Genomic DNA, 25,418 nt, shown 5'->3' with positions numbered 1-25,418 from the left:
GCGCCCTGCCACCTCCGTGCGCAGACCCTGGCTGCTCTCCTCGGCCCGCCGCAGCCCGCTGCGTGACTCGCGCGTTCCAGGCTGAGTACTGGCTGTCCCTGGCCCGGCCTCAGCCAGACGCGGGGGAGAGCGAGCAAGGGCTGGGAAGCGCCGGCGGGAAAGGAATTGGCCGGAGGAGAGGTGGAGGAGGAGGAGGAGGATGGAGTCATCTAGTTACGGAGCACGCTCCGTCCGCCCGAGAGAAGCCCAGGACCAAGAGAGCGCGACGGGAAGACACCGCCGTGCGACCCAGGCCTCCGGAGCGCCTGCCCCGCCCTTCCCCGCTCCTTGGTTCGAACGGAGGGGCGGAGAGGACACGAGCCGCCGGCTGAGGCCGGAACCCCGAGAGGATCCACGGAAACCTGCGAGCCCCAGACGAGGCCGTCTGGGACCACCTGCTGCCGCGGCCGAGCCAGCTGCAGTATTTATACACGGGGCGCTAGCCCGCACCGCGGGGAGCAGGGGGAACGGCCCGTGAGGCCCCGCCCCGCTCCATGCGGTCCGGCCCTCCTGCCCGGCCGGCCTCTCTCAGGGCGCTAGCATCACCACTCGGGCCTGGGTCCGCCGCTCGCTGCTGGGTGGGGGGCTTGGCTGAAGGGCGGGCCTCCCTGCGGAAAGCGACGTCACGGCCGTTCCTGCAGTGTGAATGAATCAAAATGCCTGGGTGACCGCGGCCTCCTGGGCGGCCGGCACGCGAAGGGTGGAGGGGGAGGGGGAGAGAAGCGGGCGGGGGGAGGGAGGAGGGGAAAAAAGCCAGAGCTGCAGCAACAGCGTCTCCTCAACCCGGGATGTGCACCAACCCGGGAGAGCGAGATCAAAGGGATTTGAAACAGACTGAGGACTGGCGGGGGGAGGGGGCCAGGCAGCCTGTGGAATCCTCCTGTAGAGGCGGAGGGTCCGGCTTCCACCGTGACTTCGGCGGTCTGGTTGGGTTTTTTATTATTTTCAAATTTCTGAATCCAGCTTGAGCGAGAGAACGAGAAATCTCCGTAGACTGCGACTCGCTGGCTCTCGCTCGGAGATGATGCAGAGCGCAGCTGTCCCCGCGGAGGGGGCTGTCAAGGGGCTCCCGGAGATGCTTGGTGTGCCGATGCAACGTAAGACACCCCCCTTTCTCGCTGACTTAATTTGATAACGAGACGGCCGGCAGCTTTGGCCGGTTTGGGGCGGGCCGGACGCTGCGCGTAGCCTGGACCGGAGAGGACGGGCGGGGCGAGGGGCCGGCGGCCCGGGCGCAGAGGCGGTCACAGGGCAGGGGCACCAGCTAGAGTGCGTTTGAAGGGCCTGGCCCTTGGCTTTTGGGGGCCGAAAGTGAAAGCCTCCCGGATGGTGCTTGAGGCGAGCCTAGGGATACCGAACCCCGCATCCCCAGCCCATGTTTTTTCTAGGAGCCTTGGGGAGAGTGCTGTCTGGGGACAGACACCAGAGGAAAGAGCTGCAGGCCAGGCCCAGGCCTAAGCGCTGGGGTGGTCCCCCAAACCCTCCTTCCCCGCCAGGGGAGGGGGCTACGGTCAAAGCTCGCAGTACCGCTAGTGCAACTTCACCCCAGCTGGCGGGAAGTTAGAGAGCGCGTCCCCCGCCGCCGGGGCTAGCGGCGCAGAAGCCCAGGCCACCCGCGCTGTCCCCGCGCGCAGGGCGTGCGCGCCTCGTGCGTCCGCAGCCGCTGCTGCCCGCGGCGCCCGCCGCCAGCGCCGCCAGGGACTGCCGGCTCCTGGTGAGGAAGTCCACTCGCCATATTCCAGCTAGCCGAGGAATGAAGGGAGGGAGAAGCACCGGGACGAAGTTGCGAACTCGGGGTACAGCCTTGGCGCACGCGAGAGCAGGCTCTCAGTATGGTTCAGATTCGAAAGGAGAGAGATAAGGGTGTGCGGGCGCTTTCTTTCCCGTCCCCGAAATTAGGAAGGCGGCCGGAGCTCGGGGCTTGTTTATCCTCAGGTGAGTGCGTGTGCGTGTGTGTGTGTGTGTGCGCGCGCGCGCGCAGGGATTTTCCCAGTGAGAATTTTCTCTGTTCCTTGCTGGTGAACGAGGTCTTCGGTGGAGAGTCTGTGCGGAGGCCAGAGCAGGTCCCGTGGCGTCGCGCTCGCTTGGCTGGCGCCGCGTGAGCCCTGCCCCGCAGGCTCGCGGGTTCTGCGGAAAGCCCCTGGGCACGGTAGAGAGAAGAGGGGCTCCCTCACTCCGCTCGCCAAGGGGCTGTGCTTCCGCCCGCGACTTCTTCAGTGGACCGGTAGCTACATCCTTGAGGTTTAAGTAAGGACCGGCTCATCCACGGAGGGTGCCTACCTAGGAACTAGGGCGCAGCAGCGCGCCCTCCTGCGCCCCGGCTCTCCATGACATGGTTTCTGCCCCAGCAGTACCTCCAAGGCAGGCTGGCGAGCGTGTCTGTCCCCTCACACCCCTACCCCGCGACTTCCTGGGAAGTTTGTGAGAGGGGACTAGAAGAGGATAGCTTCACTCAAACCTACTAAGGTTGTTCCTTGACTATATACTACAGCTATGTTTTGTATCTTTTTCTGTCAACTGCTGGCAAACAGTTCCAAGTCTGCGCTGTGCCTTGGGGAATTTACCGTTAAGATGTATCTGTGGAAGGCATTGGGGATTCACTGACTCCTTACTACCCCAGCCCTCCGAGGGCAGGAGGGAGTGGATCGTCAGCCCCTGCACAAACACAAACCCTGGCAAAGGTGCTGCAGCTTAAGTTGATTGTACCTTTGCGCGAGTGAGGGGAGTGTGTGAGTGGGCGCAGGTGTGTGTGACTCATGTCCTTGTTACCCGATACAGCTGTGCTTTAATAGTTGTGGTCCATAGGTGGCCTCTGTTAGGACCGCAATGTAAGACGGTGGGTTTTGCTCTGACAGCCTTTCTTTGGATGCGCAGGACACACTCTCAGAAGGTCTCACTTTTCGTTTTTCTTACTCAGAGACAGCTTTGATTTTGTCGTCAGGAACTCGATTTCCTAAATTGCCTAGAACTCACCTTCAGAGCTACAGTTCGCCAGGCCTCGGCGTCTTGGTTGGAACTGTGGAAAACTTAATGAGGTAGAGAAGGGGACTCTCATCCCAGGGTGGTCCAGTGAGGCAAGGCTGAACCAGGAGGGGTTGGTCTGACCTTCCTTTTGTCTTGCCGTGGTTCTGTGGCCTGGGTTGGAGGAGGCACTGGCCAAAATTTAGGGGACCAATCCCTGAAGGCTTTGGGATCAGCTTTGTTTTTTTCCTTTTGGGGATGTGTGTGGATTTTACCCTCCCCCATTGCAGCAGATCTGGCTCTGGCTATTAAGCTGTTGGTGCTGGGCACTGGGGGACTGGTCCCCTCTGGCACATATACCCGATCATTCTCTTTCTTGGGGCATCGGACCCAGTAGCCTAAGAATTCCATGGGGGGGGCGGTGGTGGACATGCCCTTGGGCCTCAGGGAGGAAGAGGGGTTAATCTCCGGCTGTGGGTGTTTAAACCTGGTAGTGGAGGAGACACCAGAAAGGCTCTCCCGCAGGGATCCCTCCAACCTGCCAACTGGAAGGGTCACCCGCCACCCCACCACCAGGTTCTGCTTCTTCACTCTGGGCCACCACAGATGGAGCACTTGGCAGCGCAGGTCTAGAGATTCCCCAACCTCAGTGCCTCTGGTGTCCTGGCCTCTAGGGGTGTTTTAGGGGTTGGAATCCAGTATAGTCTTTTGCTTTGGAGGGATGGGTGAGGCGCATTCCCTTCAGGAAAACGTTATCAAATTATGTAATCATTTCTCTCTTTTGGTGGCCTTCCTCCTTACACCCTGTACGCCCCCCACACACAGCGCCTCCCGACACTGCTCGCTCCTGGGTGGCCTGGTCTTTGAAGCGATTGCTGGCCTTCTGCTTTTCCGTGCAGAGGTTGCGGAGCAGGTCCCGGCCTTCCCGCTCCGAGAGCCCCTGGGTCGCCCGATCGGGCCGTGCCTGGCTGGGGCTTCTCTGGACAAACTCGGGGGTCTTTATCCGTTTGAGGGGCGTAGGCCTGAGCAAGAAGCTCGGGAGAATCCGGAGGGAGGAGGCTGGGAGCAATCCGAGACCAACTTTGGGTAGAGAAATAGAACACCCCGCGCCCCCCCAAAGCGCGGACTGGTGGGCGGGGCAGCCCCCCTCCCGCCGCCTCAGGTCAGTGTTTTTTAAGGAACTCGAACCCCGGCTCCTTGCTCTGAGTGGTGGGAGTGTTCTGCAGGAGGCAACACCCTCGACACCCTCGGGGTCACATCCAGCACGCGCAGAGTTCCTTGTTTTGTGGGCGCCAGTGGATAGGTTCAAAAAAGGACTTCGTCCTAAACTGATGCGTCCCAGCTACTTGGCCCACGATTTAGGGTGGCTGGTTTCTCTTGTTTCCGGCACACCTGCCTTTGTCCGGGGTCGTCCCCGCTGCCTCCCCCAGGGCTGCCAAGGTCCGAGTTCCCACAGCGCCTAACCCAGCGCTGGGTGCGCTGGCCTCTTAGCCTCCTCCGAACCTCTCTCCTCCCCGAATCCAGCAGTTCCCCCACGCACCTGGGTCCTGTCGGCCCCTCTTGCTGACCAAGACGTTTGGGAATAGTGAGGGACGTCCAGGGAGGTGGGCGTTTTATCCGCCCCTTGCCCTCGGTTTTGGTCCATCTCACACGTAGTCTCCCGGGGCTCGCGGGAAAGGACAACGGACATCCCGGAATGCTGGCTAGGGAGCAGGCCAGCCCCGCGGGAGGAAGGAGTGATTCGCCGGGTCCAGGCTGGCAGTGGTAAATGAGAAGCCAGCCCGGGCGTCTCCCATCCCTTCCTTGTCTCCTAAAAGATCTACCTTGCGCTCCTGTGAACCCCGAAGCTGTGGGGAAAGGGCATTTGATTTTGTATTTGGCAGGATCTGGGCGAAGGACTCCTCAGGACGCCTCACTACCCTTTCTTCCCTTCCTGGCGCTCCTGCGTGGGGTGAGGCTCCCTGCACTGGTCGCGTTAGAATCCTCGTCCCCGACCTTATCCTCTTGCGGGCCATTTCTTAAGGGTGGAGTGAACTCACTTCCCGGTGGGCAGTTCTCTCAAACTCTAGAGCAGGGATTTGCTCTTCTTCCCATTCCTGTCTTTTCTCGTGGTGCCAGGAAAAAAAAAACGGAAAAAAATATAGAGATTGAAATTCCATCAGATTCCAGTACAGATATCCAAACAGCAGCCCCCGACGCCACAAACCTCCTTTCCCGCGTCACAAAAATATTGTCAGGGGCGGGCCAACTTTTAAAGGTCAGACTGGCTGTCCCCGTCGGCAGATTCGGGCCTCGCGGGTTGGGGAATTCAAATTCTCCAACCGTGAGGATCCCGTCCCAGCGTCGGGCCAGAGCCACGCACCAGCCAGAGGGAGTTTGGAGAAACCCGGGTGACTGCGGCCGTGCCTCGCTTGGGGTGGCGGGAGGCCGAGGGCGCCCGAGGGGCGCGCTGGCTCCGGCCTCCTCCGTTCCCTTGCCTAGATCGGAGAGGGCAGAGAGGGCGGAGGGGAGCCCGCCTGGGAAGCCGCAGACTCAGGGCGCTCAGGGAGAGGAATTAACGATTTAACCAGGACAAAGAGCAGGCAGGTGGGGCGGGTGAGGGGCGAAGGTCTGCACTGAGCGGTCCCATGTCCGTGTCTAGGTAAGACGAAAAGTCGGGACTGAGAGAGGAGACAGGACCTAACTCGAGTGGTTTCCTCGCTCGGTCGCCGTCCATCCTCGCGGAAAACCAGAGCCAGGCGGGGCCGGGCGGGAGCGGCGTCCTCGGGTCTGGGAGCGCGACCTGCGTGACCTTGCCGCCACCAGGGCAGAGCTCCTCCGCCCCGCGGGCAGGCGCCGGCCTGGGTGGCCCGGGGGACTGACGATGAATTGCATCCAAAAGCTTTTGCTGCGCACCTATGGGCGGCGCAAGGTCCTGAGCGAGCCTGCCGCGCGCCCTGGGTTTTTGAGGGCTCGCTAGGGGAGGCAGGTGCGGACAGGGCGGCCCTTCCCGCGGAGCCGGCTTCGCACGCACCGCGTCCAGCCGCCCCGAGTGGAGGTCGCAACTGCGCAGGGGGCAAAAGAGGGACGGCCACCGCGCGGCGCATTAGGCATTTCTGCTCTTTGGCCCTTTCCCACCGTCCACCTTGCCCGTTCCTCTTCCTAGTTTATTATCCCTGTTGGTCTGGGATTGGCCAAACCCGGAACCAGTTTCCTACCTGTTTGCAGCCGGGCAGACTTTTTTCGCGCGAAGAGGCGCGGCAGGTGGGAGCGCGGCCAGAGAGCGGAGACAGTAAGCTCTTTTCTTGCGCACCCATTTCGCACCAAGAATTTGGGAAGACAAAATTAACCCCCTACGCTGGCGGCACAAGTCTTTCCGTGACTTTTTAACCCTTAGAAAGCTGTTCTCACATTTTGGGAGCGGCTCCTCCGGCACAGAGCCTGGAGGCAGCTGGCGGGTCCCTGCGCTGCGCGCGCCCTGCCCGCATTCTCGTCTGGGCTCCCAGCGCTCAGCGGAACTTGAAGAGCGCTTGAAATGTGGCAGGCTCAAGAGAGACGAGGTCTGTACCTGCGCAGCCGTTGTTGTAAATTAAATTCGAGATGGGGAGGGAATTGGTAACACTGTGTGCCCGGGCAGAAACGAGCGGGTCGCGGGTTGTACCCACCATCCTACAGAGGAAGCCGCGGCTGGCCTGGCACTCAGCGCAGGCTTCACTCTTTGGGGCTCAGCGGTTGGCTTCATCACGGATGAGACCTTTTTTTTTTTTTAAAGAAGCCAGGGCGAATGTCTTTTAAAGGATTCTGAAGGGTGAAACTAATCAGGAAGAAGAATTACTAGCAAAACCCCGGGCGGGATGAAACCAGGAGCGGCGGAAGTTAAAGGAAGGAATACCAAAGCTAGTTGTACCTCCCTCTTGACACGCCGAAAACAAAGCGGGGTTAAGACAAGAATGTAGGCTGAACGCTCTGGGGATTAGAGCAACGTGAGTCCTCAAGACGTCTTGGGGACCGCCTACGCGACCAAATACCAGGGTCGATTTTTAAAAAATCGAGTCCTAGAGGTGAGGTGGGGGTCGAGGCAGGCGGGAAACCGGCAAAGCAATGGCTTTCCATTGAGTAGACAAAACACAGCCCACAGGGGCGTCTTGGATTTTGAACAGTGACCTGATGACCCCGCTGACCAGGTGTAGACAGCCTCAAGTCCTAAATATTTCCATTGTCCTAACACTTCCCTTTTGCCTCGGATTTTAGTGTCCTTTCACTCTGTGCTACAGTCAATTAGTGATTACTTAGCACCGCATTAGCAGACAGAACCCGGAGAGACTCAGGCGCTGGGAGGGCTGCCGCGGAGGAAGGGGAGGGAGACAGTCACACCTGCAGTCATCCGGATTCGGAAATTAGTTAACAGGGACTCACCTTTCTTTCTATCACGTTGTTAAGGAATCTCCTTCGAGCCTCTTGATTTAGTCAGTACTGGTGGATATCTTGTGGTTTTCCCTGGGAAACTAATCTTCTCCAAATTAAGGAGTTGTGGAGGGGGAGGGTTGGTGGAGTTGGATGGAGGGACCTTGTGCCGTTAGGGAAATTTATCAGGATTCGGGCTGAGAAGCTTTGGAATGCAGAGAGACTTGGAACCAGTTTAGCTGCTGAGTGGACGCAAGGAGTAATCTTACCCACTTTGGGAAACCTAAGGTTGGAGACAGACTGAAACAGCAGTTTGCTATGGCAGCACCAGATGCATTACTGTATATAGATTGCTGGGTTCCGAGATGGCTGGGGGTGGGGCTTACTTTTGTAATGGTTTTCCGCCTTTCCTCCCTTCCTGGAATGTGTTGTTAACAATGCCTGTAACCCAAACGTGAGCGAACAGGGTCTACTGTTTTTAGTAAAATTCCATCGTGGCTTGAATATCTGTATTCCTTCTCTCTCTCTTCTTCCTTTATCCCTTCCTTCCTCTGTCTCTTCCTTCTTTCCTTTGTGAGATCTTTGCGGGGAGGAGCATGGGTTTGTGCAGGAATTCTGAGCACCGGGGTGCCATTGGGGGTTGAGTGCCCAGCAAGCTACAGAGAGGTGAGATCCATCTCTCTCACTGTGTTCCCAGGAGGCCTGGGAGGGAAGAGCAGTTTCTGGGTCCAGAACCAGAAGCAGCCCTGGAGCTGGGCTATTGTTTGCTGTAGGAAGAAAACCTCACATGCCGCTGTGAGGTTTTACCTGTTTTAGTCCTCAGTTTTACGGAACCCTGATCAAAATGGAACACAGATCAACCATTCTGAGGCACTGCAGTTGGGGGTAGGTGGACAGGTTGGGTTTAATTGGCAAAATTGAAATTGATTCTCCCTTTGAAAATGTACTTTGGGTTAACTGTGTTAGTGGGGGACTGGAAAATCATCTTGGGAGGCAACTCCTAACCCCTGTTGTTATTTTGGTGGATTTCTTTTCTCAGATCGCCCCACTCCCCTTCCCTCTGTCAATCTGGGTCTAGTCACAGATGTTTTACTGCGGCATCTCATGCCCAAATGCCTTTAAAGTATAATTTGTTTTCATTATAATGTTAGGGGGTTAAGGGATTGGTTCTGGGAATAGCTTAATAGAGAGAAAACTTGCGGCCAAATTAATTGAAAGTTTCTTCTTATGAGGGACCAGTTGCCAAACATATGGAATATTGCCACAGAATGAGACATCAGAAAAATACGTTGTTGAGATTTAGCAATGATTAAATGTGAAAAATGGAGTGGAAATAGATGTGTACGGCATTTCCGTAGACTGTCATGGATTTGTTTAATGTGATTTTTCTGTTTTATTTGCAATTACTGAGAATATTCAATATCCTACTGAAGATTACTAATTCTGTGTCAGTATATAATCTAGAAGATAATTCTATACCTGCAAATATATGTTTACATTTCTTATTTTATTGACTATGGGACTCCTCCTATTAAAATGTTATTCAGCCTTAAAATGGTAACATCAAAATTGTCTCCAGGATACTTTTGATCTTTTATTGAAGAGGTTCCTATTTTTTGAGCTAAGCAGAAGAACAAAGGAGATTTTCAAAGGGTCGTCAAACCACCAAATGAAACAAATAGGACCCGCGGTGGGAAGGCTTCTGGAGGAGAAATGGAGGGAAAATAGAACGTTAGGCGTGATCATTTCTGATGTGAAAAGGATTTTCTGACTTCTTCCTAGTTGTGAGTCATTTGTCAAGACAAATTAGAAAACAAACTAGAAATTAGATAAGATGTAGACTGAAGTATTTTCAAAGTATGTAAGTGAATAGAATTATATTAGAGAATATAATTTACCTTAAATGTGATACCAGTGTTTTTGTTTGTTTGTTGTTTGTTTGTTTTACTTTTCCCAATATTTTTGTGGCTGGCCCAGATTACTACTATATTTAATGCTGCCATCACCATCACAAAGTTCAATAAACCTCTTATCCTTAAGTTTAAAAGAATTAATATTGGAATTTTACGCTTCAGCTGTGTTGTTTATGAGATTATTCTTACTAGGTTATTGAGATCCCTTAAGAGAAAGTTAATGAAAACATTTTGGAAAATTATGTTATGGGCTCTTCAAGATACATTGGTTTAGAATAAGGGAACATATAAATAAGGAAACCCTAAGCTGTTCAATAAAAATGGAGTGTCTTTAATAGGGAAAGAGCAAATAAAGAGCCAGGAGGGGGAAAAAAACCAGACACATCTAGTTATGATTTGTCATATAAACTGCATCCTTGGTCTCAGTCCTCTGTTCCTTCAGTCACAGTTAGCAGGTGATTTAAAAGGGGAGTTGTGACCAGAAAACAGGATTTTATTTTCAATGGTGATGGCAGTGACTTTGATTTGGAAAGTTTTATTTTTAAAATATGTATCGAATAACAGAACTTTTAATTAATTTAATTTAACTGTACCTCTGTTATAATTCTTAGATTTGGATATTCCAGAACTTAGGTATGAGTTTAGGCAGGCCTGGTGTCATACTTATGTCCTGTGGCTTTATGTTGACACACTTTAGAATTAGTCATTCCCAGACGAAATCAAGGAGCCCCCACTGAGATTATTTTCCCAACCCACCTTTTCAAAACCATCTTCCTTCTTACTCAGAGAACATTAGGTAACAGAGCAGCATTGTCTGCCGTTAATTTTTCTCCCCCTTCTATGTGGGGAAGGACTAGAGAATTCCAAGAAAAACATTTGCATAATATTTCAATTATATGTGTGTTTCCTTAAAGCCCCCTTTGGCTTTTTTTGTAGTCAGTAAAAACAACAAATAAATAAAATTGTGTAGTTTTGGAAACATACATTGGCCAAATGTTATTTAAGACAGAATTCAAAAAAACTACTTACCAGCGAAAGGATTTGGGATGAAACCCACCAGACAGTGGTGGCTTTGGTGAACACAGTTGGAAACCTTGGTCTTCAGTCAGCCCCAGAATCTATCCCAGAGAAAAAGAGGGTTCCAGCCCTAGTTTGGCCCCCAACTGTGTACCCTCAGGGAAACCCTTTTAAATGTAGATTAGAGGTTCACTTTTCTCAGGATCTCTAGGAGGAGTAAATGAGCTTGCAGATTTGCAAGTACTTGACAAAGTTCAAAGTGCTGGTGAACTTAAAGAGGAAGATCACGGTTCCGTTTTGCAGGGGGAGTCACCCTCCGCGGGCTGGAGTGCTCCTGGGTGTCTTAAGGGGATGGCCGAGCCGATAGGGAGCACTGTGGGGTCTGCAAACGGGGAACCCTGGAAGCATCTCCCCTGGACCACCTCCCTATCCAGAAAGAAGCAAGGAAAACCTTTTCCTGGGCACTAGGCTGTCAAGCCAAATTGTTTGTGAAACAAAAAGAAGAACTCTATTTGTCCAAAAGGTAGTGAAAAAGCAATGTCTTGCAGGATTCCAAAGCGGCCCATCAAAGTCCAAATTTTACAAAATATTAATCTGTTCTGAACACTATTCCGGCCAGTACAGAATACCTGTCTTTAAAATATTACAGTATTCACTTGCATTATGAGTCCAATGGAAATATCTGAAATTCTAAACCACTTTCCCGGAAAGGTACACTTTCTTAAATACATTTTAGAAGTCATCGTCAAGTATGTTGGTTCTAGTTTTAGTCTCTTTAGTGGAAAAAAATGTTTTTCCTCACGTTGTTCATCTTCTGTGACCAAAGAGACAGAAAGCACACTTTTTCAAAGAATTAAAATCGATCAGACAAACACAAACCATTTCTGAAATGTTTCATGGTGGCCCCTGGTTCCTTGAGAGCAGTTTCTTGGAAATGAAGAAACATTGAGTGGGGAATAAAAATGCACAATAGTTATGCTATATCACCAGAGGGCTGAGGGCAATTTGGTCTACCACAGACCACATCAGACCTTTGATCTCTTCCACTTCCCAGCTTTCTGAAACTTCACTAACGGAGGAATTTGGGGATTTAAAACAGAGTCCATTGTTTGATGGGCCACTCTGAAAAACAAGCCCCGTGTACCTCCACTAGGGCACTCAGGTGATTTGAGGGCTGGACATCACGTTGTGTGTTTTATAAGCTTCCTTGATGAAGAAGTAGGTTATGGCTACAGGCAAAGGGTTTTTAGTTATTTCATATCAAATAAGAAATAGTCACTTCACCATTGGGCATTTAGATGTCTCTAAGAAAAATACTAGAAGCCTCAAATGTTAATATGAACTCAGTCCTTTCTTACCTGAATACATTACAGCAAAAGTGAAGTGAGGTCAGGCAGTTGGTGGTCCTAACCGCCCCACTCTCACCATTCACATGTGGGGAGGGGACCAAGGTCTGGCAAATTTGCCCTCATTCTATGGAAGAAAGAATCTGACAGATTTCTTTATTCCAAAAAAACTGAATCTTGTAATGTTGCATTATCTGCTGTTCATACTCTGGGATAATGTTGATTAGAAAGGGTTGTACATTTTCCAGATGCTTTAGAACTAGGGGTGTGGAGGAGTGTTTTGGAGGGGGTGGTGGGAAAATTATATTGGGAAATAAAGAAGCATGAAATAATTTTGATACACTTTAAATATATAAATCCATCTTGCTGGTGGCTGGTCAGGAAAAGGGAGAAGGGAGCTGGCCATTGAGCTTGGACAAATGTATTATGGGGCTAAGGGTCTTATACTCATTAACTGATATGATCACACAACACCACAACCCCAGAGACTGGTGTTATTATCTCCATTTTACAGATAAGAAAATTGAGGCTCAAAGAGGTTAAGCAATTTGTCCAAAATCACATACATGGTAGAATCAGAATCTCAAAATCTGGCCTGGGATTTATTGTAAACAATTTGGCAGACCTAAAAATTTGAAGATCTAAACTCTTAACATAACTGAAAACTTTCAAATTCCCTCAATAGTTTTCCCAAAAGGTCTTTGAGCAAAATTTTCTAGTTCCCCCTAGTTTTCTATTTCACTCACTGCCCACTCTCCCCACCGCTCCAGAGTTGGACAGCTCCCTCATTTCGGAGGTGGCTTCCTTTCCATAGACACAGCTTGACTTCAGAAGAATTGGCTTTTTCCTGGAATCACAATGCCTTAGCCCTTGTATCAGGATATGTGTGTGCATGTGTTTGTGTGCATGTGTGAGTGTGAGTTAGTATCTGTGGTATATGTGTGTGTACATATGAGTATGTGTGTGTGCTAAATATGCATGTCTCAGTATATGTGAATATGTGCAGGTGCATTTGTGTCTAAGTGAGTGTGGTATGTGTGGGTGCCTTTGTCTATGTATGTGTATGTCTCAGTGTATCTCTATTTGTGATTATGTTTTCCTCTGTGTGTCTGAGTGTATATGTGATTATGTCTGTGTTGTGTCTTTGTGTATGTTGTAAGTATGTGTGAATGTGTGTACATCTGACTTGTGTATGTGTCTGTGTGAATGTGTGTGATGGTGTCTGCTTGGATAGCTGTACACACAGCTGTTCTCCCTGTGGGCTTAGGTCTGTGCCTTGGGCCGTGTCTCTCCTGGGTGCTGGTGGATGGCCCTGCAGATGGGAGTGTATTGTACTGTGTGGTCCAGCATCTCCACAGATTCCTTGCCTGTTCAAGGGATGTTGCTGTCTTTTCATGCCTGGGTTTATCCTCTGCAGAGCCCCAGCAGAGAGCATCACCACAGAACACTTTCCTGCAGATAAGATAAAAATTTTCATTTTAAATGAAACGACTCCTTGGATCAGGAACTGAGTTTATAGATCAAATGCTGTCTTAGTGACTGCAAGGATCTGCTTAAACTCCAGTTTTTAAAGTAAAATTTCGTGATATCAAATACTGCATGAATAAGTTGAGTTTACTAGGGATTTGGAAATTTTGGTTACGACTTTATTTCTCTTAGGAAACCTATATAACTTCTGTCCTGTTCAGACTCTAAATTATTTTTAAAAAATCATAATTTATTGTAGGTTAAAAAAAGATTTGTTTTGTTGCTCTTTAAAATTTTCTAGTTCGTTCATATTTCACACATTTATTTCATCTAAATAATTGCATGGAGCACCGTCTCCTAAAGTGTGGGGTTGAGTTCACAGGTCCCCACCCCCTCACAGGCAGGGATGAATCTGAACTTGACAGACGCCATCCACAAGCTGGCACTTTGCAGCTGGGTGGAGGCGATCAGCCGGACAGGGGTTCCCACTCCCAGCCCTCCTTGGGCATTAGGTGTCTGTCCCCTACAACACATGCATACTCTGTGCAAAGGATGGAAATCTGTCCCTCAGACATTTCCATTTGCCTAATTGTTGGGGAGCACCAGAGGCCAGTGGCTCATCTACTGTCACTGCACACAGAGCAGCTTTGAGCCACCTCCATTTACCCTCCATAAAGTGACAGGGTAGAACCAGCCAGGTGGGGTGATGTCTCAGACCCTCCAGCTCTGGGGTTGGGTGAGCCCATCTCGCACACAGGCCCAGTTGAAATCCTGGTTCCCCCGTTGTGGGACCTTGGACACTTTGCTTGATCTCTCCCAGGCTCAGTTTCCTCATCTGTAAATTGGGGATAATAACACCTCCCTCACCAAGTTGTGCGGATTGAGGAAACATACATTTAGGACCTGGCACAGTTTATAACAGGCTCTTGTTGCCTGGTTTTACTATTACTATAGGTATATTGTGGGTCTCTTAAACCATTTCTACATTATCTCTGTTTTTAAAAATGCTCTCTCTCTCAAAATCTACAGTGGAATACAGTGGGAAAGGTTTTGTTTTCTTTTAACTTAAAAAGCACCCTTAGTATGTCTCTTACGTTTTTGCCAGACTCAAGGACCCCCAGTTGGGTCCCAGGGCCTCTCTCTGAGAACCCCTAGTGTGGGCAGCCCAGCCTGTCCCTGCCGGACACATCCCCTGCAAGCTGGAGGTCGAAAGAAATGGCTGTCTGCTGCTTTTAGTGTTGTTCCTAAATACGATGTTGCCTCAGCTTCAAGCCTCTAAAACTCCCCTGCCCGCCCTTCCCGCATACATTAGCCTTAATGTATTCTCTCTTGAATACTCGTCATATTAAGGCTCCCGGTAGATACCTTGCTCGAAATAAATTTTACGGGCATGCATCCTCGCCCTCATCCCCATGCATTTGTGGCCAGGAGGAGAAATAGAACCGCTTTCCTCGGAGGCCAAACAACAATTAGGTGGGAATTGGCGGCCCTCTGGCCCGGGGGGAGGGCGGGGTGCGGGGAAGGAGCGGGCTCGCGCCCCGAGGGTCGTCCCCAGACCCCAACCCCCAAACGTCGGGCTCTCCAGGGGTTAATTTGCCCCCGCTGGCCGGCTGCCTGGCTCCTGGGACAAAGACATCCCTAGCGGGTCGTGTCCCCGGGGCCTATGGTCCACGCCGACACCCAGGTCGGGCCGGGCACTCTCGGCTCCGGGGGCAAAGGTTCCTGCAGCTCGGCACCCGCCCGTCGGCACACCTCTTCCTTGAGCCGGAGGGCTTCTCGTTAGGGCTTCCTTCCCCTCTTCGAAAAAGATGCCTGAGCAATCTTCCTCCACACCTCCTGGCTCCGCAGCTGCGACAGCTCCGAACGCGAATTCCTGCAGGGGAGATCCACACCCTTTCCCGCTTAATGGCCAGGTTTACCTGTGTTGTCTCCACCGCTTGCCCAGGCTGGACTTGTCATACCACAGCAGCTCCAGGTTATCCTCCCCTCATTCCCTAGAGTCTCACCTCTTCTTTCCCAACCTCCAGCTGGTAAGGGCCCTGCTCTCGGAATCCTCCCTGGCCGCTCCAGGGATGCCAGTCCCTGATGGTTCCTGGAGAGAGGCAGGCGTGTGGTTGAACGGGCACCTGCCTGGAGGTGCCAAGCACGCCTCCCCACCAACCACGGCATAGTTGCTGTGTGATGTGGGCCCTCTCTGAACCTCCGTGGGGGGATCTTGACATCTTTGCGGAGATTCTCGGTGGGAGTTCAATGAGGTCAAGCCCAGGATCGTGGGCCCCTAACTTTCCTTACTCTCAGTCCAGCGGCACCACCTCGAGCACCTGGTTACTGCAGTTATCTTATCTCCTAATAATAGCAAGCCTTTACTGAGCACCTACTGTATACCAAGTCCCGTCCTACGTATATTGATTCATTTACCTTGACAACAATTCTACCAGGTACTATTGTTATCATCACCACACTTTTACAGGTGAGAAAACTGAGGCAGAGAGAGGCAAAGTAATTTGTTCAATCTTAGGAAGCGGAGCCAGGACACAAAATTAGGCAGTCTGGTTTCAGAATCCGTGGTCTTCATCTGTGTCCTACCTAGCCCTTCTTATTTGATGGAAATTCGTGTAGCTGTCATGTGTCGAGCACTTTTCTGGGACTCCTTGGTAAGTACTTATTGGTTGAACAATTTCTTTGCCAAGGAGGAAATGTTTTGAGATAAAAAGAAAGTCCCATCTGAACTGGGACAGGTACCAAGTGTCCAGGGCTACACGTGTCTGGTAGTTTTCATGGGGCATTTTGGTCTGAGAATCAGGTCAAAGGGCAAGGAATCTAGTGAGTATGACTTTCGGGCAAATGGTGGTGGCTGCCAAAACCATGAAGGAAACAAGCTGTGCTGGGGTTTAATTGGGTCCAAGATAGACAATTGTGTGTACAGGGCTAATGATGACAGTTAGTGAATGTCCCAACAGTGTGTCTGTAAGTTTTAGATACAGATGACTTAATACTTGAGAAAGCTTTCTCTCTACATAGGTTTAGATGTGCTTAAAATTTCCCCCTAATGCTTTGAGACTAATTCCTTATTTCAACACTTTAAAATTATTTCACAACCAACAAACTTGTTACGAATCAAGAAACACTAGATTCACGAAATCTCACGAGAGATTTGGTTTTAGTACTTTTGTTGACATTTGGGGTGTGCAGGAAAAACTAGTGAAGAGCTGTTTCAAGTGAGCTTCTTAGAGAGGATTTGATCAGTAATTTATTTGGTGAAAAATATCTGTGGAGTTACTCTTGTGTGCCAGACACTGTGCTAGGCACGGATGATACAAAACTGAGAAAGAAATGCTGTTCCTGTTCCTTGAGGATCTCACCTTCTGATGGGAAAGATGGTGTGTAAAAAAACAATTAGCAAAAATGCTATTTATAATAGAGGTGAGAAACCCCAGGGTTACCAGTCTCATGACATGCTATATCACGAGGCTACCATAGGAGGCCAAATGCTTGCACTTTTATGTTTTTGTTCTTAACATTTGTTACCTTCCCTTTTTTGAGGAAAAGGACCAGGGAAAATGGCTAGAGATGCTAGCACTATTTGTTCATCCAGCTGTGAAAGCCTGACCATTTTGAAACTAATTCAGTGACTCAAAATACTATCAACCCCCTGAGCAATCCCTTGGTAGAGATGGGATGGCAGAGAAACAGACCTTGAATAGGAAGTCACCCAGCACAGGAACAGGGTGCGGTAGTGGTTCAGGTTCAGTTGCAGACAACAGAATCCATTTTCACTATTTAAGTGGAGAGTGATCAATTACCAGATAGGTAGTAGATGACTTTTAACTCAGTGGAGCCAGTTCTGGACCAAGCTGCTGGGAATAACTCCCAGCCCCCAGAATGTTGTTGCTTCTGCCATGATTGCTCAGGACATTAAAGCCAGAGAACCCTGTAGCCTCTGCCATGATCCACACCGGCATAGTGGGAGCCTGCCTCTTGGCAGGCTCCATTCAACTCGGTTCTGAATTCAAGTCTCTTCTAAGTTCACCTGATTGGCAGACTCTAAATCACTTTCGGAACCCAAGCTGCAAGGGAATCTGGAAAAGCAGTTTCTAGTTTTCCTGTCTGCAGTACATGAAGGCATATTAGTTGGGTATGTTGATCGAGTTAATCGATGGTATCTTTTGCATTTCATTAAAATGCTGAGATTCTCTCTCAGGAGACTCTCTCAAAATACTGAGATTCTCCAGTGGACAAAGGATTAATCTCCAAAATATATAAACAGCTCATGTAGCTCAATATTAAAAAAATAAACAACCCAATCCAAAAATGGGCGGAAGACCTAAATAGACATTTCCCCAAAGAAGACATACAGATGGCCAAGAAGCACATGAAAAGCTGCTCAACATCACTAATGATTAGAGAAATGCAAATCAAAACTACAATGAGGTATCACCTCACACCAGTTAGAATGGGCATCATCAGAAAATCTACAAACAACAAATGCTGGAGAGGGTGTGGGGAAAAGGGAACCCTCTTGCACTGTTGGTGGGAATGTAAATTGATAGAACCACTATGGAGAATAGTATGGAGGTTCTTTAAAAACCTAAAAATAGAATTACCATATGACCCAGCAATCCCACTACTGGGCATATACCCAGAGAAAACCATAATTCAAAAAGACACATGCGGGGCTTCCCTGGTGGCGCAGTGGTTGAGAGTCCGCCTGCCGATGCAGGGGACACGGGTTCGTGCCCTGGTCAGGGAGGATCCCACATGCCGCGGAGCGGCTGGGCCCGTGAGCCATGGCCGCTGAGCCTGCGCGTCCGGAGCCTGTGCTCCTCAATGGGAGAGGCCACAACAGTGAGAGGCCCGCGTATGGGGGAAAAAAAAAAAAAAAAAAAAAAGACACATGCACCCCAATGTTCATTGCAGCACTATTTACAATAGCCAGGACATGGAAGCAACCTAAATGCCCATCAACAGACGAATGGATAAAGAAGATGTGGCACATATATACAGTGGAATATTACTCAGCCATAAAAAGGAATGAAATTGGGTCATTTGTAGAGACGTGGATGGATCTAGAGACTGTCATACAGAGTGAAGTAAGTCAGAAAGAGAAAAAAAAATACCGTATATTAACGCATATATGTGGAACTTCGAGAAATGGTACAGAGGAACTGGTTTGCAGGGCAGAAATTGAGACACAGATGTAGAGAACAAACGTATGGACACCAAGGTGGGTGGTGTGATGAACTGGGCGATTGGGATTGACATGTATACACTGATGTGTATAAAATTGATGACTAATAACCTGCTGTATAAAATAAATAAATAAAATAAAATTTAAAAAAATACTGAGATTCTCTCTCCAGGAATACCTTCAGGCATGGACTTTGGTCACTACCCACCCCCAACATATCATTTCTTTTTTATGCCAGATGACCTCTCAGTCCATGCTTAGGCAGGGCTTACTTTAGAGGCTGAGGTTTTTAGCACAGATTCTACCCAGTAGTGAAAATGTCATAGAAATAAAGGTGAATGTTATTGGGTCTTCCTGGCCATTGGCTGTGGAATTGCAGCTGGCAAAAGTGGAGTTAGCTGATGCTGCTAGCCTTGTGGTGCTCTTAGAAACAGGCAACCCTTTTGGGTCAAAGCCACCCAAAGCCAGGCCAGCAAAGCATGTATTGGATTTCAGTCCCAACCTACTCCTTTGACCAGGCACCTTTGTGCAGTGTACAACCTATACAACTGTATGTGGCAGCCCTGAGGGTTTGGCTCATATCCTTTCCCAAAACAAGCAGAATGAGAAGACATCCAAACAGCACCTGGTTAGTGGTGCCGTACAGAAGTCTTACATTGCCTCTCTCTCCTCTCTCCACAGAGATCCCCCAGTGTGCTGGCTGCAACCAGCATATCCTGGACAAGTTCATCCTGAAGGTCCTGGACAGACACTGGCACAGCTCCTGCCTCAAGTGTGCAGACTGCCAGATGCAGCTAGCTGACAGGTGCTTCTCCAGGGCCGGGAGCGTCTACTGCAAGGAGGACTTCTTCAAGTAAGTCAGAGCTGGGGGCTGCACCTTGCTCTCCTTGCCCTGATCTAACTGCCTCCCCCATGCAGTGAGGGGGAAGCTCTCAGTAAGGCAGGGTGGGGAGGGCAGGGGTCCACCCTCGGTGGGGTGGGTGAATCCTGGTGCTGAGAGGCTGTTCCTCATTGAGGGCCCCCTTTTGATCACCGGCCCCATCACCCCCTGAGGCCCAGAATCTCGGCCTCACTTGAGCTCTGCAAGGGCCATGGGTGGGGAGCCAGCAGGAGGCAAGAGCCAGACTTCTCCAGGGTGGCTGACAAAGGATCCCTGCAAACCCTAGAACGAGTTGCTCTTTCTGTCTTGGTGAGTTGGTGCCCCAGGGCACTTGGCTGTATCATTCCTGCGGCTTTCAGAGTGGTACTTTGAATTTTGTGCCCCAAATCTAGGGGCATCTTTATGGTTGCTCCTAGGGTCTCAGAGAAGTGTTGCTCCTGGTAGGGGTTGAGCCAGGCTCAGACAGTGTCATCAGCTTCAATGGAAATATGACAAAGAGACAGTTTTGTGTGACTGTTTAGAGCCCAGACCCTGCCTGGGTTTGAACTCACTTACTAGCAGTGTGCTCTTGGGCAAGTTATTTAACTTCTCTGTGTCTCAGTTTGCTTATCTGTAAAATGGGGCTGATAATCATAGGGTTGTTAGTTTTGAATGAGTCAACATGTGTAAATTCCTTAGGATACTTGCCTGGTACATGCGTATCAGCTCTTAAGACTGTCCTTGATTTTTCATTCTGGGGTTGGGTCCATCAGAAACAAATCATGTTGGAACTTTAGGTCAAAGTGAGGAGATCTCCTAGAATTTATTTTCCATGGCATTTAGTCTGAGACTTCTCTCCAAGAATTTATTACCTGAGGCACTTAGGCTGATGCCTCAAGTGACGTGGGCCAGCTGGTAACAGCAAAGCCAAGAGCAGGAGGTGGGGGGTGTCTGTCAGCGACACAGAGCCCAGTGTGGGTGGCCCATGGGGCGCGTGGAGCGTGGTGGGACTGCCGGGAGGCTCGCCAGCGCCGGGACACACTGGGCACAAACGAACAAGCCCCGGAGAGATGGTGTGCACCCTTCAGAGGATGTGTTTTCTGGAGACAGGGAGGAGAAATAGGGAGAGGTGCCAGTCCTGCTACAGAACGTGATCTCTCACAAATCCTCCCCAAGGCTTAACTGCGGGGAATAAGTGATTTGAATTTCCGATTCTCAAATTTGGTTACTCCAATATGAGTCGAAAAGCACTTTAAAGATGATCTTGGTAACCACAGGGGCTGCCTCCGTGGCTTGTGTTCAGAAGGTAGCACTCATTGTCACCATCACACTTTGGTCAAATGAGCACTGCTCTCTCCTTGGGCGTGTGTGTGTGTGTGTGTGTGTGTGTGTGTGTGTGTGTGCGCGCGCGCGCGCACATGTCTGTGTGTGTGTGTGCATGTCTGAGCTCCCTGAGGGTGGGGCAGTAGCTAGCACAGGCATACCCAATGAATCCTTGATGGTTCCAGTTGAGGGATGGGCCTCTGCTTCTTCCTCTAAGTCTTTTTTGTGGACTGTTCCCCTTTCTCCCATCTTCCTTTTGCTCTCCCCCCCTCTGACCCTCGCCCTGTTGCCTTTATTTTGGCATTTACGTGGTTCCGTCCCCTCTACCCACATCCTTTCTCAGCAGCACGTTTGCCTCTGCCTTCCTCCCTCATGGATGCCGTGGCCGAGCACCATGGCAGCTCTTATGGGCCCCTGGATGGGACGAGTGTCATCGTGCGTGGGGGGAGGACGGCAGGAGGACATAGGTGGGTGGGCCTGGCCATTGGGGTTTGCTGAGCTGTCCCTGCTTCCAGGGCCGGCGCATCATCCTCCTATTTGGAAATCCTCGGTGAGCTCCAGGATAGGTGCTGAGATGTCCCTGGGTCAGAATTCTGGCCGGGGTTCAGGCAAGACCTGTCAGGACCACAGACCTGGGGCTCTGTCATCAGAGAAGCTTCTTTGAGCCCCGGCCTTGCCCTAGGGCCCTATCTGATGTTTGCACCTCGACTGGCTGCCTCCGGGTGGGGGAAAGGGAGGTGGCAGCAGCTGAAGTGTAGACTTGGGTTTGGGAGAAGTGGTGGTAAGGAAAGAGGGTCGCTCTAGACCCGGGAGGAGCCCAGGGTATGGGCTAAGGAGGGATTAGCACAGGCCTGTGAGCCGTTAGCCCAAGACCAAAAATACAAGTGACAATTACTCACCCAGGCCGTTGCCCTGGGCCCCTGTCTCCATGGCCTTGCTTATCAGTAATGTCCCTGCTCATCTCCCCACACTTTGCTGCCCACACACCTCCCCACCAGACCAGCGTCCCCCCCACAGCTCAGCTCCTGACACCCCGACCCCAGCTCCTTCGGCAGGGCCCCCTCTGCCTACAGAATATCCCAGAAGCACTGTGCCGCCAGAGCCTTCCACCCTGTGCCCAGCCTCCCATCCAGCTCACTGCTTTCCTTGGGTACCCGATGCCCCCAGCAAGATGCCCCATTTCCCAGCTGTTTCATCGTCCAGGGATGAGGTCCACCCCCTCAAGGTCTCCCCATCCTTCCATGACGGTGAGTCCAGCCCCGCAGTGGCCTGGCCACCTTGCCCCTTGTCTCTTCCGATGACTCAGCACGAGCTGCTTGCTTTGCTCATTCCTCACAAACCTGTTTGATCTTCCCCGTTGGCTTGAGGAAAGGCGTATTAGTCACTCATTTTTCTGTCTTCCCCACGCACCTGGCCCCGAGCCTTGCCCACAGGCCATCGCTGGGTTTGACGCAACAGAGAGTAGATTACATAGTGAATTCACAACGCACTGTGGGGACCAGTTTCTTCCGTACCTGGCTTGGCGTCCTGCGAGTCACAGAGGCCCAGGATGCCTCCGTTATTTAGCCCCAGTTCTTCTCCTTCTGCAGGACTGCTCTGCTTCCTAAAGTAGCCCACTCTCAGGACTGGATCCTCTTGTAAAGCCGGGGAGCTGGCCGCATATTCAGTGCTGAAACCAGGTCATTACCTCTGTGATGGGGCTGCTGGGTGGAGAGAAATTGGAAACTGAAGTGATTCTCCCCACTGCCAATGGAGGGGCAATCAGACACGAAGATCGGGCACCTCTGAGGCCCTATAGGGGGGCCACATGGATTTACAGGCAGTCAGGCCTCACCCAGCTTTTGGGGACCATGGCTGTTTGGTACAGGAAGGCACATCTGCAGTACGGTTTGGTATAGCAAGTCACAGTCCTTGGTGAGGACAGAGAGGGAGAATTGTCTACGGTCAGAGCGGCCTCACCTCCCATCCACAGGGGTCTTGGGACCTGCTGCCCACTTGGGGCTCAGGCTGTGATTTGGTCACAGAATGCGTGGGTCTGCTCCTCATTACAGCTTATTAAAGGTCACCAGGCACCTGCTTTCAGATGGCACATGTGCAGAGGGACACTGGGAGCAGAGAGAACAAGAGGCGGGGCAGGAGGGGAGGGCAGTCCCAGGCAGCCCAGGTCCCTCCCTCGTCTCACACCAGGCTGCAGGTGTCACCACCAGCAGCCTCGAGAGAGGGCCAGCAGGTGCCGTGCACTTGGATTTGCCCGTCACTTGTGCCCGTGGCACTTGGAAGATGCCTGGTCAGAGGCATCTTCTCTATGCTCCTTGAAGTAAAAGAGAAAAAGAAAAAAGAAAAAGCAGTGTCCTTTTATGATATCTGCCCCAAAGCCTGGCTCGGAGGCAGAGGGCAGGATTCATTGACCTCACCGATCAACACTGTGGTTCTAAGTTCCAGGATCAATATTTTAAATCTCTTTGCCTATAACAAGGGGCAGGGCCACTGCTTTGCACAATTCCAGGGGCATCTTTTATTCTGTGTGAAGCTTTGTGACTCAAGACTGTAATGTGAGGAGTTCCCCGCTGGAGGTGTGCAATACCCCCAAAGTGGGGGAGGGGGACAGAGAGGAAAGCTGGAGGTTGGCTCCCACTAGCTTCCAGCCTGTGAGACATGGTCGTACTGGTGACTGGCAGCAGAGGGCGATGTTGGTGTGTGCACAGGCAGAAAGAAGTACTGTCGGAAGGTTGCACTCTGTGGTTGTTATGTTGTTTGAAGGGCGGGGGCTGGTAAACTCTGTCTTGCTCAGTAACATTGGCTGATTTTTGCTGTTGTTTGTTGTTTTGACTCTTGGGTCCTTGGATCCCCTTCTCCGAAGGAAATAACATTCTGGGGCCTGAGAGCAGAGGCTTAGTTGACTCATACAGCGTGCTTCTAAGATTATTACAATTTGAATCGCAAGCCAGGGGGCCAACAACTCCTTGGGTTGCATTTGCTGAGCAGGTCTTTTCTGGACTGTGCACCCAGCATGTGGAGGATCCCTGGCTCCTTGCAAAAGGACTAGAGCCTGGGGAGAGCAGAGGTCTGGGATTTGGGCTTCTGGGTCCCCCTTTTCATCACTGATTTGGTCCTGGGATGAGCCTGGCAGCTCCCTTACTCTGAGGCGTGGTGAAAACAGGTTTTCTGCTCCAGGAACTGGTTCAAGTGCTGGGGTCCTTAGGCAAGTTCCTTAACATCTCTGAGCTCCAGTGTCCTCTGCAGGAAAAATGGGAACGCTAACGGTGGCTGTTTTAGAAGACCTGGTACACAGTAGCATTTCGCAAAGGGGAGTTATTGTATCAGTGGAGTGGTCTGGTGAACCCAAATGGAGCTTGACCGAATTCCTGTCCTGTGTTTTACAAGCTGTTTGTCAGCAAACAAGTGACTAGGCCTTCCTGAAAACCTCATTCCCTTATCTGTTAAGAGGTGACATTCTAACCCACAGAGTTGCTATGAAATGCAACTTCCAAGGTTTTGGAACGTGCGGGCTCAGCGGCCATGGCTCATGGGCCCAGCCGCTCCGCGGCATGTGGGATCTTCCTGGACCGGGGCACGAACCCGCGTCCCCTGCATCGGCAGGCGGACTCTCAACCACTGCGCCACCAATGGAAGAAGATAGTGTGTAAACTGTGTCTAGCACTGCTGGGTGCTTCATGCTAGGTGCTGTATCTCTGGGTTTCTGGCCCTGGATGTGTTCACCTGACCTGCGGCCATGGAGGACCAGCTGGCAGAGTTCTCCCTCGGGCTGGGCCTGAGCTGACCTCTCCTGCCCGCTGCTCCCTCCAGCTTTGAGACCTTCCCACTGAGATGACTTTTAAAGGCCTAGAACTCCTCAGATGGAGGCGGGGGTAGCCTGGCAGGTGGAGAGGGTACATGGCAGTGGGCCGGTGACAAAGATGCCATGTCAATTTACATGAAGACTTGAGAAACAAACCAGTGATTATTATAACATGAAAACAAACAGCTATAGAATCAAAGAAAGGGCAAGAGTCCGTGTATGTTTTTAAGGCAAAGCACAGCCTTTAAGAACATCCCAGGCTTGAGGGGACCTTCAAGTCACGCCCTGGCCGCCAGGTATGTGTGCTGGAATCTGCCTGCCAGAGGGGGCCGTGGGGAAGAGTCGGAGGCGTTCTGGGGTGACTGCCACTCTGGGGGTGTCTCCCTGCCCCTGAGGCCCTCACCTGCCTGACGCTGCAGGGACCCAGCAGGATGGAGGGCTGTTGCGCCGTTGTCACTGGGGAGCTGTGTCCCCTCCCCCAGCCGGTCAGTCTCCAGGCGGCTGTCAGCCAGGGGCAGGTAAGCGGCGTCCTTGGGAGCCCGGGAGCTGCTGATTTATCCCCGCAGTTCAGAACAGCCTGTTTCAGCTCCGGCGCGCTCTGAGTTTGGCCCAGCTGCAGGGTAGTTTTGCTGGCTCTGGCCAGGTCTTCGTTAGTGACCTTGGGCCAGTCACTCCGGTGACCAGGGCCTCCATTCCTCAGCTGGGTGGACGCCCACAGGACATCGGGCAATATGGGCCTGATGGGCCCATAAGGGCCCAGAAACCTCTCTCCGAGGTGGACGTTGAGGAGGGAGCAGGCGCTGGGTTCGAATCCAGGCTCAGTGTGAATTTGGGGCATTAGACCTCTCTGAGCCTCACTCTCCCATCTCGAAAAAGGGATGGGAATAAAAATGTCTACTTTTCACAAGTTACTGTGAGGACTGAGTCAAATGAAGTGTTCAGTAGCCGTCATTATTGGCAGCTATCCCTATGAAGGCCGTGGTGGCATATCTATGTAGGGAGGAGAAAAAAAGAGGAAAGGAGGGTCCTGGGGCAGAGGCTACAAAAGGCCTTGGGCCAGACAGGGGTCCTGGGGAGGGAGGTGGGGCCTGTCCAGTGGCAATGGCAGGTCAGGTGATTGGAA

General features: G+C 51.3%; 1 protein-coding gene across 1 annotated transcript in view; it reads left to right on the top strand.

Moving 5' to 3' along the window:
* Positions 1 to 998: 998 nt before the first annotated feature.
* Positions 999 to 25,418, top strand: part of LHX4 (LIM homeobox 4) — a 42,798-nt gene continuing 18,378 nt past the window's right edge. The window contains exons 1-2 of the mRNA XM_027086459.1: positions 999 to 1,136; positions 18,996 to 19,167. Of these exons, the coding sequence (XP_026942260.1) occupies positions 1,061 to 1,136; positions 18,996 to 19,167 (248 nt within the window). The 5' untranslated portion in view covers positions 999 to 1,060. The remainder of the gene's footprint in view (positions 1,137 to 18,995; positions 19,168 to 25,418) is intronic.

The sequence above is a fragment of the Aethalodelphis obliquidens genome, unplaced genomic scaffold (genome assembly GCF_003676395.1).
Source record: "Aethalodelphis obliquidens isolate GAN/ISIS:26980383/991018 unplaced genomic scaffold, ASM367639v1 scaffold55, whole genome shotgun sequence".
NCBI classification, from domain to species: Eukaryota; Metazoa; Chordata; class Mammalia; order Artiodactyla; family Delphinidae; genus Aethalodelphis; species Aethalodelphis obliquidens.
The sequence above is the reverse complement of the archived record's forward strand: the minus strand, read 5'-3'. Positions and strand labels throughout refer to the sequence as shown.